Raw genomic sequence first — 12,514 nt, 5'->3', positions numbered from 1 at the left:
CAAAGGCTTTCTCATGCACCTATTTAATCCTTCTCTCCCTCCCTTCTCTTCTCACCCCAAATCTATCCCCAGGCAACCACTGATATGCTTTCTGCCATGTTTGCTTAATTTGCATTTTCTAGAATTTTATATAAATGAAATCATAAAGTAGGTACTCTTTTGTCTGGCTTCTTTCACTCAGGATAATTACTTTGAGACTCATCCATGCTGTAGCATCTATCAGTAGTCCATTTTATTACTGAGCTGCATTCCATTGTCTACGTGTACCACAGATTGTTTATCCATTCTTCTGTTGATGGACATTTGGGTTGTTTCCAGTTTGGGCTACTAAAAATGAAGCTGCTGTGAACATTTGTGTACATGGCTTTGTATAGACTTAAGCTTTCAGTTTCCTTGGGTAATACATAGGAATGGAATGGCTACATCATATGGTAGATGTATATCTAACTATGTAAGAAACTGCCAAACTGTTTTCCAGAGTGTTTGTACCATTTTTACATTCTTGCCAGCAGAATATGGAAGATCCAGTTACTTTAAATCCTCGCCAACACCAGGTTTGGTCAATCTTTTTAATGTTAGCCAATCTAATTGGTGTGTAGTAGTATCTCATTGGGGTTTTAATTTATGTCTTCCTGATGAATAGTGATATTAGTATCTTTTCATTTGTTTATTTTCTATCCATATATCTTCCTTAGTAAACTGTCTATTCTAATCTTTTTTCCATTTTTAAAATTGAGTTGTTCATTTTATTGAGTTTCGAGGATTCTTTATATTTTCTGGATATAAGTGTATTATGAGATATGTTTTACAGAGATTTTATCTTAATCTGTGTCTTATCTTTCCATTTTTTTAACAGTCTTTCAGAAAGAATCTAATGATAAATTCATCTAATTAGACTTCATCTAATTTATCATTTTTTTCTTTTATGGATTGTGCTTTTGTTTTTATGCCTAAGAACTCTTCGCCTAACCCAACTGCAAGGATTTTTTATTTGTAGGTTTAATATTTAGTTCAATAACCCACTTGGAATTAATTTTTGTATATGGTATCAGTGTGGATCAAAGATCTTTATATATATATATATATGTATATATATATATGCAGTTGTTCCAGCACCATTTGTTGAAGACTTTCCCTACTGAATTGCCTTTGCACTTTACCCAACTTTATTTGTCCATAAATATATGGGTCTATTTCTGGACTCTTTATTCTGTTGCACTGATTTATTTGTTTCTATGTACAGCAGTATCACTCTGCCTTGATAACTATAGCCTTATGATAAATCTTGCAATTAGGTTATGTTAGCTCTCCAAATTTATCTTCCTTTTTCAAAGTTATTTTGGGTATTCTAGGTCCTTTGCATTTTCATGTGAATTTTAGAATCAGCTTCTCAATTTCTATTTCTAAAGAAAACTCAATATTGACTCTTCTGACCTATAGCTCCAATTTATCTCTTCATTATGTCTTTAATTTCTTTCACCACTATTTTATAGCTTTCAGTGTACAGGCCTTTCACATCCTTTATCATATTTATCCCTAAGTATTTTATATTTTTATGCTATTGTAAATGATATTTAAATTTTTTTAGATCCATTTGTTTCTATATAGAAATATAATTGAGTTTTATATATTGATCTTGTATTCTGCAACTTTGATAAACTCACTTATTAGTTCTAGTAGTCTTTTTTTAGATTCTATTGAATTTCCTACCTAGGTGTTCAGTGATTGTCAGTAACTCTTACTTCTTTTTTCCCATTCTTGATGCATTTTTTCTTGCCTTTTTGTACTTAGAGAACATCCAGCACAATGTTGAATAGAAGTGCTAGAACAGACATCCTTGCCTTATTCCTGATCTTAGGAAGAAAGCATTTTGTCTTTCACTGTTACATTTGACATTAACTGTAGATGTTTCATGAATTCCCCTTATCTGGTTGGGGATGTTACCTTCTATTCCTAATTGGCTCATAGTTTTTATCAGGAATGAATTTGGGATTTTGTCAAATACTTTTTCCGAATCTTTATAGATGATCATTGGCTTTTGTTTTAGATTGTTGATATGGTGAGTTACATTGATCAATTTTGGAGTGTTAAACCAACCTTGCATTCCTGGGATAAACCCCACTTAATCATGATGTACTATCCATTTTCTAGTATTGTATTTTATTTGCTCAAATTTTGTTATGAATTTTTGTGTCTATATTTATGAAGAATTTTGGTTCGTTGTTTTCTTTCCTGTAGTATTTTCATCTGGCTTTGATATCAGGGTAATGCAGGCCTTAAAGACTGAGTCTCAAAAAGTATTTCTCCCTTTCCATTTTCTGGAAAATGTGTAGAATTAGCTTTGTATCTTTCTTAGGTGTTTGGTAGAATTTACCAGTGAAGCCATTTGAGCCTGCTGTTTTCTTTGTAGGAAGATATTTAAATCACAAATTCAATTATTTTAACAGATATATAGAACTATTTGGGTTATCTGTTTCTTCTGGAGTAAACTTTGGTGGTTTGTGTCTTTCAGAGAACTTGTCTAATCTAAACTGGTGAATTTATTTCCATAATTTGTTCATAATAATCCCTGATTATTCTTCTGATATCTGTGAAATCTGTATTGATGTCATCTCTCTCATTTCTGCTTTTGGTAATTGTATCTTCTGACCTTTTCCTGATCATCCTGATAAGAGGTTTATAAATCTGGTTATGTTTCTCAAAGAATCAGCTTTGCTTTCATTGATTTTTTTCTGTTTTTTCTTCCATTGATTTCTGCTTTAATTTTTATTATTTCCTTTTTCTGCTTGCTTTGGGCTTATTTTGCTCTTTTTTTCTAGTTTTTTAATAGTAGAAGCCAAGGTCATTGATTTGAGATCTTTCTACTTTCCTAAAACAGGAGTTTAATGCCATAGATTTCTACTTTAGCATACTACTTTAGGGTTATCCCATAAATATTGATGTGTTATGCTTTCATTTTAATTAAGATAAAAGTATTATCTAGTTTCTGTTTGTTTATTTTGTGGCCCATGGATTATTTAAAAGTGTGTTATTTAGTTTCCATATATTAGGGAATTTTTCGGATATCTTTCTGCTATTGACAGCAAATCAAAGGAACATTTATTGCAGCATTTATGGGCCTACCTCCTACATAAGTAAATCTGTATTTGTCTTTATGTTTAAAGTGTGTATATATATATTTGTATATGCATATATATTTATGTATAATATACAGTCTATATTCAAGTGATATACCATTTCGCTTATAATGTAGCAACTTTACAATACTGTGCTTCAATTTCTCTCCTCCCAGACTTTATGTTGTCATACATTTTACTTCTACATGTTTTAAATCTCACACTATATTGGTATTTTTGTTTAAACAATCAATTATATTTTAAAGAAATTTAAATAATGGGGAGAAATTTTATATAGTTAATCAGTTGTCACTTTTGGTGGTTGTTTAATGTAGATCTATATTTCCATGTGGTATGATTTTTCTGGTGTCTAAATGATTTCTTTAGCATTTCTTGTAATGCAGGTGGTCAGTTCATGAATTCTTTCAGCTTTTGTGTATCTAAAAGCCTTTATTATGCCTTCATTTTTCAAAGATAATTTTACTAGATACAGAATTCTAGTTTGGTGGGGTTTTTTTCTTTCAGCCCTTCGTATTTTTTTCAATGAAGAATCTGCTGTCATTGTTGTCTTCGATCCTTTATATATATAGCATGTTCTCTTTCTTTGGCTGCCTTCATGATTTTCTCTTTATCACATGTTTTGAGCAATTTATTATGATGCGCTTTCATGTAATTTTCTTCATGTTTCTTGTTCTTGAGATCCATAGACCTTCTTGGACCCATGGGTTTATAATTTTCATCAAAATTGTAAGCTTCTTCACTATTATTGCTTCAGAATTTTTTTCTGCCCCAACATCTCTCTCTTCTCGTCAGGAACTCCAATTAGACATATGCTGGGCCACTTGAGATAGTTCCACATCTCACTGATGCCCCTTTTTTGGTTGTTTTTTGTTGTTGTTGTTTTATTAGTCTTTATTCTCTGTGTATTTCATTTTGGATAATTTCTATTGATGTTTTCAGTTCCTACAGTCTCATCTGATATTCATCCCATGCAGTATATTTTTCATCTCAGACATTGTAGCTTTTACCTCTAAAAGTTCAGTTTAGCTCTTTTAATATCTTACCTGTCTCTACTTTATGTATTCAATATTTCTTAACTTTTTAAATGTATGGAATATAGTTATAATAATAAATATTTTAATGTCCTTATCCGCTTATTTTAACATCTGTCATCTATGTCAGTCCTAGGTTGGTTTGAATTGATTTTTCACTCCGTTATGTGTCATATTTTCCTGCTTCTTTGGATGCTTAGTAACATTTTATTGGATGTTATACAATGTAAATTTTACATTTTGGGTACTGGATATTTTTGCATTCCTCTAAGTATTTGCAAGCTTTGTTCCGGGACATAATTAAGCTACTTGGAAATGATTTAATCACTTTAGATCTTGCTTTTAAAATTTGATAGGCATCATGGAACAGCATTTAATTGAGGGTGAATTATTCCCTACTACTAAGTCAGGGCTCTTCTGTATACTCTAAACATGGCCCATGAATTATAAGATTTCCTATTCTGGCTAGTGGGACCAGGCACTATATATAGCCCTTTCTGAGCTCTAGGTACTGTTTTCTTTCATTTTTTTCAGATGCTCTTTTCCTTGCCTGGGATAGTTTTCTCACATGCATGTGCTATACTCAGCTGAAGACTTGAGGGGAACCCTCTGCAGATCTCTATATCCTCTCTCCATGCTGCTCTCTTCTAGTCAAACTGTGCTCTGAGAATTCTAGTCACCTCGGTCATTCTGGACTCTCCTCTCTGTGTTGTCAACCCAGGGACATCATCAGGCTCTAACTAGGTTTCCCCCAGCTCTGTGCCATTGCTTGGAAACTCTCCTAGGGCATTAAGCTGGGCAATTACGGCTCACTTTATTGCTGTTCTTCTATCAAGGATCACTGTCTTTCTCTGCCCGATATCTGTTGTCTTGAAATACCATAAGATCACAAGTTTTTCCAGTGTTTTAGTTGTTTCTGGTGGCAGATAATAAATCCAATGCCTATTACTCCATCGTGGCTGGAAATAGAAGTCCATTCATTATGTTTTTTAAGATAAAGAAGTTATTAATTGTATGTAGTCAAGCTTATTGATGTCAGTTTATGGCTTTTGCCTTGGTATCTTGCTTAGTAATTAAATAGTCACCTGTAATTTATTCTAGAAGTTTTTGTGTCTCATTTCTTACATTTAAATATTTATTTCTTTCGAAAATCATTTTAGTCTGTACTATGACATAGTGATCTATGTGTTTCTGCCAAATGGTTATTTATAGTACTTAGCTTTATTCACATTGAAGCCAAAATATTCGAAAGTTTAAAATACATTTTGGTGATTGAAAAGATTTTAGTACTCATAAATTTAGTTCATACATCTTTCTGTTTTTTCTAAAGAAAATCTCATAATTTGCTTTTTTGGAGGCATAGTCTCCAAAAGGGCTCTCTTTAACCTAATCCATTGTTTCTCTTTACTGTTCTCAAACATAAGCAATAATAGCACTTTTAAACTTTAATTATGTACTTTCAGTTACTTGACTGGAAAATAACTAGATTTAAGTTACTTTTTCAATTGTATCGATAGATTGACTTTATGCTTGATTATTGACATTCTTAGATTGACAGGATGATGCCCAGGATTACAGATGTGCAGTGTTGCAGAGGGAATCTTTTTTCCTTTTTGAAACCTTCAATCGTTCTCCATCATCCTCAATAAAGTCTAATTTCTCAATATGGTTTAAAAGACCTACTGTGAGTTTCCTTAGCTTAACTCCAGCCTTATATTTTCTCCTTCCAATTCTCTCATACATTCATACTGAATGAACTACTTTTATTTTCCCTTAAAAGGCATGCTTTTTCATATCCAAGTAAGATGCTTACATTAAATTTTTTTTTTGCTTTTTCCTCATAACTAATCAATTATAACTATTTCATCATTTGTGTCATTCTAGTTTAATGCCTGTCACCCCGTTTGACTCTGAGCTCCTTAAGGACAGGGACAGCATCCCATTCTATCTCTTCTTAACACCCAGTACAATGCCTGGCAAATACCAGGTACGCAGTAAATATTTGTTGAATCAAGGCAAGAATCGAGTGATTAGATGGGTAGTTAGATTGATTACCTACATATGTTAATAGTTTAACTAGACTAACCATATGAAGTAAGTAATGTGCATTGTCATCTACAGCTGTCATGTCACAAGAGAAAAATACCTCTTAGCACAGTCGGTTTTACTTTTATGATCCCCTTCTTCTCTTCTCTTTAAGTGAAGCCCATTGGCTCATGTTTTGAAAAATAGTGTCTTATTAGCCAATAACCAAATTTCTAGCATAGTTATTTTGTGGGTCAAGAAAGAAACACAAACTATCCTGTGATAAGTTCAAATATTGGAATGAATGATTCTCAGGAATGGGGGAGGAGGGATTTATAATGAAAATATAGATAAAAGTTAATATTTTAATATTTTTCAAAAAATAAAGAAAAAATGATCTATACTAAACAAATGTAACTATTGACATTCAACATATAAAAATATCAAAATTGTGCCCTTTTTTAAATAGAAACTTTGAACTCTGAATATTTTGCATAGCAGCAGAATAACCTGCCTCTTTAAGTCCCCATATTATAGCACTTTCTCGCAGTGGTTTATAAAAAGTTATTTAATTACCTATTCCACTATATGTACATATTACATATTAATTAAGAGCATGGGCTTTGCAGTCAGCTCTGGGTCTGAGTCCCTGTCCTGACAAATACTTGCTTTCTGACCATAGGGAAGTAGTTTTGCCTCTGAGTCTTAGTTCGTTCTATAAAATCAAAATAATAAAGTCCTATGTGATGATCTATTGTGCAGATTAAAGGAGATTATGTACATATATGCATGGTATTTAGTGTTGCCTGACACATTATAGGACTTAATAAATGTTGGCTGTTATTATTTCAGGATTAATTAGACCAAAATGTTTTTTAAATAGGTTTATTGAGATAGAATTTTCATATTATACAATTGACCCATTTAAAGGGTGCAATTCGGTGGTTTTTAGTATATTAACAGTTGTGCTACAAACATAGCAATTGATTTTAGAACATTTTCATCACTCTATAAAGAAAGCCTTTAACTATCACCCACAAATACTCCTTCCCCTGCCAGCCCCAGGCAACCAAAAATCTATGTTCTGGCTCTATAGCTGTACTTATACCGAATGTATTTTGTAAATGGAATCATACAATATGTGGTCTTTTATGACTGGCTTCTTTCACTTAGCATAATGTTTACAAGGTTCATCCATGTTGTAGCATGTGTCAGTACTGCATTCATTTTTATGGCTCCATTGTATGGATAGACCACATTTTGTTTATTTGTTCACCAAATGGACATGTACATTGTTTCCATCTTCTGGCTATAATGAATAATGCTGCTATCAATATCCATACGCAAATTTTTATGTGGATATTGTTTTTATTTCTCTTGGCTAAATACCAAAGAGTGGAATTTCTAGTTCAAATAGTAACTCTGTGTTCAAGTTTTTTATGAACTGCCAGTCTGTTTCCCAAAATGGCTGCACTATTTTACATTCCCACCATCAGTATTGGAGAGTTCCGACTTCTCCACATCCTTACCAATACTTATTATCTGACTTTTTTATAATAGCCACACTAGTGGGTGTGAAATAGTATCTCATTGTGGTTTTAGTTTCATTTCTCTAATGACTAATGGTGTGGAGCATTTTTCATATGTTAATGGACGCTTGCATATCTTTGAATAAATGTCTGTTCAAATCCTTTGACCATTTTTCTTTTGGGTTATTTGTCTTTTTATTATGGAGTTGTAAAACCAAGATGCTTTTTAATATCAATTTGTATTGCCATTAAACAAAACATATTAGAAATAAGTTGATGTCAACCCTTATTTTCTACAGGTACTAAAAATTTACAGGAAAAAAATTGTCAATGAGAGATAAAGCTGACTGGGATATTAAAAGCAAAAGGTTTGCGAATACTGGTCATCATGCCTAAAGGGGTGCCAAAGGACCCAGAGATTGCTGATCTGTTCTACAAAGATGATCCTGAAGAACTTTTTATTGGTTTGCATGAAATTGGACATGGAAGTTTTGGAGCAGTTTATTTTGTAAGTAATTGAAAAGAATCATTTGGATAAATTAGATTAAGAAAGCTTAACTTCTACACATTCTAACTATTATTTGTAAAATACGCTTAGGTTTAATGTTTATTCTACAAATTAAGCGATACCTACAGTAGAGGCAAATAGTCATTGCTGAAAAGCCAGTCCCAGAATTCTGGGCATTATTCAAGTCAGTGGTATCAGTATCAACTAACTCTGCTATCAAGGTAGTACAAAAAGGTAATAAGCCTGAAATTGAGCCCTATGCATTTCCACTGTATGCCAAGCTTTTTCCTGTCACAGGGCCTTTATATATGCTACTTCTCCTACCTAGAAAACTCTGCACATTGCATCTCTGTCTCTGTGTAACTCTTGTTTATCCTGTAGATTTCAGCTTAACTGTTATATCCACAAGATAGCCTTTCCTGTTCAACTCTCCAGCACTAAATTAATGCGTTATTTATGATTTCATAACATCCTGTGCTTGCATTTTGTTGCATTTATCATAGTTGTAATTAAATAATTGTGTGTCAGATTTTTTTATTCATCACTGTCCCTCCCCCTAAATAATAAGTTCCATGAGGACTGTGGTTTTGTCTGTCTTGTTCATTACTGTATCTTCAGTAACTAGTATAATGTCTGACAATAATAGGAACTCAATAAATGATGGATAGATAGTTAGATACATGAAAGGATGTACAGCTACTCAGACAGCTACAAATAGACAGCTACTCAGACAGATGAACTGACAAAGATTTTTAGCAACAATTACATCAAGTCAGTATTTTAGGTTGAGGGGTACAAGGCTTAGCTGCCTAGAGCCAATTTGAATTCCAAGAATGTGATTATCTTCTGATAGAAATAACCGAAATGTTAACATAGCTCATTCACCTTAAATTCATTACATAAAATAAAGTTTTTAAAATTTATTTAGGTAAACTTCAAAGATTGCTTTATCAAAGTAACAAATACTTCCTTAAGACCATGTTAAAGCAAGTAATACTTAAATACTAATTATTACCTATTTCTCCTCCAAACCTGTTATCAAATCATTTTTTTTCTTAAGCAATATTTGACTTTTTGTTTTCAGTGATCCTTCATGTTCGGCCATCTGGGTAGGGTTTATCTTAGTTGTCTATCCCCATGGGATCTTATTAATTGCATCTTTAGCTCATTCTTTTGTTTCTAGCCAAGTTCTCACCCTAGATTTTCTCTGAAGTTCTGAAGTTTCTCTCATCTCTTCATGTCTATACTCATCATTACCACCACTTCCCCCTTTTCCTCATCTAATACTTGATTCCCACTCAAGTACATTTTATCATTAAGTAACCTTCCGTGGCTGATGAGGGTGCTAATTTCCTAGTTAACACTGTCATGTAACACTCTGGGCTTGGAATAATATTTAAGATCTAATCGAAGTCCTGTCTTCTTTCACAGAGATGCTTTTTTAAAATAGAATTTTAAAATTATAAATGTACATACAGATGTGTGCATAATAAACATTTTAATAAAGAAAGAATAATTAAAAGGTAAATCTCTTTATAACCAGCAGCCAGACCAAGAAATAGAATATTGTCTGCACCCCAGAAGCCCCTCAAGTATTAGGAGAATCCACTATTCTGAATTTTATGGCGATTATTTTCTTGTTTTTCTTTATATGTAACCCACTTACTTCTGCATCCCTAACAATATAATTTGGTTTCGCCTAGTTTTGAACTTATTAAAAATGGAAACATTCTGTATTATTTTGCTCAAGGATACATTCTTTAATCATCTCTTCTTACTTCCTTTCTATTACTTTATAACTAATTCATCCTCTCAGAATCACTCTTGGCCAGAGTTAGAACATAGTTCCAATCTCTATTTGACTCTTCTATTTTAAAAAGCAGCCAGACCCCTCTCAGAATTCTCTTTCGAATGAACGCAATAAACCAAGCATGCTCTGAAACTTACTAGCAAGCCATTTGTACTAGGGGCAAAATGAGACCTACTTTGCAATGAGCTACAGAAGACCTAGTGATGTATTTGCTGTGGGGGCTAAGGCCTGCCTGTTTAACTAGAATGTATGCCTTTTGAAAATGAGGACTATTTCTAATACTTCTTTACAACTCGAAAGGCTAGCATAATGCCTTGTTTACAGTAGACACTAAACACGTGTTATTTGTTAATTATGATAGACTGCAGAAATCAAAAAGATACCTTGGTGGCTTTGAAATTGAAATGTAATCTTTAATTATATATTGCCTGTATAAAAAAAGTGAGTAGCACAGGCCCATATGAGCCCATAAGGCACTAAAAAAAAAAAATACAGATTAAGGGGAATTAATTGTTACTTCACTATAAAACTTACAAAAAGCTTTAACCTTTTATCTATAAGTGGTCATGTAGATAGTACCTTAAAAATGGATTTTCTCACCGACCACAGTAATATTTGTGTGTTTCCCCAACCCTCACTTCTAGTAAATTCTTCCTCTTCTTACTCATACTGTTAGAACCAAATTGTCTCTTACTTGGATATCTGCCATAGCTTTCTAACTGATCTCTGTGTATCCACTCTGGTCTCTCTCCAGTCTTTTGTCCCCACCACAGTGAACTTGGGGAGGTGGGAAGGGCTGCAAAGCCTTTGGGGCTCTCCTCTGTTCTTAGGCTAAGATCAAAATCCTTACTGTAGCCAGCCTAAAAGTTCCTTCATGATATTCCCTACCATTCTCATTGCTCTAGCTATAATATAATAGCTTTCTTTTGATCATCCATCATAGGATCTTGCTATAAATTGTCCTCTCTGGAATGTTTTCCCCTTCCATCTTCATCTTCTTAACTCCTGTTCATGCTTTAGCTCTCAGCTAAAGCCTCATTTCTTCAGAGCAACCTTTCCTGACCTATCTAAATCACATCCCCCCGGTTTTTTTGCTCTTCAAAGTAACATATACCCTTCTTTATAGCATATGTGGAGTTGTAGTTTTATATCCATTTATGATTTTACTCTTGTTAATGTCTATCCTACTAGAAGAAAGATAGGCACTGGACATATTTACTCACAGTTCTCCCTCTAGCACTTAGCCAAATACTTGACGAATTTTGAACACCTAATAAATATTTATTGAATGAATAAGTTATGAAGAACTCAGAGAACTTGGTACTGTTAATTAGTTCTTTTCATGAATCATAGTCTTGCTAGCAAGCCATGAAGACCAGAGTCTAGCAACCCACATTTTTATACCTAAACACTATATTTCTGTTAGACTCTTTGTAGTTTACAGCTTTCATACAGAATGATGCCAGAAAATATGTTTAAAGTGAATTGTAAGGCTTTTAAAGTCAAAGTCTTTCAGATTAGTCTTACCGTCTGCTACACTGTTCAGTACAGTAGCCACTATTTAAATTTGTTGATTAAAATTAAATAAAATTTAAAATCTGTTTCCTCAGTCACATGAACCACATTTCACATGCTACCAAATATGATATAGATATAGACCATTTGCATCATCACAGAAAATTCAAACAGACAGCACTGCTCTAAGGATTATCACTGATGTGTGTGTGTGTATGTGTGTGTGTGTGTGTGTGTATGTGTGTGCTGGAGTATATTATCACTGATACATATTTATTCTGGAGTAAATCCTTTCATAACTTTTTCTATATATATCCTCACATTATTATTTTGCAAAAATAAGTTCATACCATATAACTTGTTTTTTTGTCACAATATTTTTGACATCTTTCCATATTACTATATATACATATAGATTACCTCATCCTTTTAATGGTTATTTCGTTCTATTATTGTACCATATTTATATAAGTAGTTCTCTATTGATGGACATTCTACATGTTGAAGCCAGTACGGAAGTTTTGGAAGTATGACTTATTTTTGTTTGATTGGATATATATTTTTAAACCCTAACTTTTTTTATAGTACAATCTTTGCATGTATATAGAAAGAGATAAAGAGAAATTGTTCCTTAAAGTGGGGTGGAAATGTCTATCTAGACTATCAAAAGTTGAAATATCTTTAAACTGTGATAACGAAGTGTGAGAATGTTATTTGAAGTCTCTGGTCAAATATTTAAGTTACACTGGCTGAAACATCATTCATTCTTTTTATTTTTTTCCTACTGTCTTAACATAGGCCACAAATGCTCATACCAATGAGGTGGTGGCAGTTAAGAAAATGTCCTATAGTGGGAAGCAGACACATGAGGTGAGTTAAAGACAGTTGTATACCTAAATGGACATAAGCAAGTTAATATGAAATTGACAGGAGACACAGTTCTTTAAACATTTCTTTAT

At 32.9% G+C, this 12,514-nt stretch overlaps 1 protein-coding gene across 4 annotated transcripts in view; it reads left to right on the top strand.

Annotated features, from left to right (window-relative positions):
* Positions 1-12,514, top strand: part of TAOK3 (TAO kinase 3) — a 142,550-nt gene that overhangs the window by 63,369 nt on the left and 66,667 nt on the right. For all 4 annotated transcript variants that reach the window (XM_039868265.1, XM_039868264.1, XM_039868263.1 and 1 more), the window contains exons 3-4: positions 8,022-8,230; positions 12,354-12,425. In XM_039868265.1, coding sequence (XP_039724199.1) covers positions 8,111-8,230; positions 12,354-12,425 — 192 coding nt within the window. In that variant the 5' untranslated portion in view covers positions 8,022-8,110. The remainder of the gene's footprint in view (positions 1-8,021; positions 8,231-12,353; positions 12,426-12,514) is intronic.

Source organism: Pteropus medius, unplaced genomic scaffold (genome assembly GCF_902729225.1).
Source record: "Pteropus medius unplaced genomic scaffold, Ma_sr-lr_union100, whole genome shotgun sequence".
NCBI classification, from domain to species: Eukaryota; Metazoa; Chordata; class Mammalia; order Chiroptera; family Pteropodidae; genus Pteropus; species Pteropus medius.
This window is presented reverse-complemented; position numbering and strand designations above follow the sequence as displayed.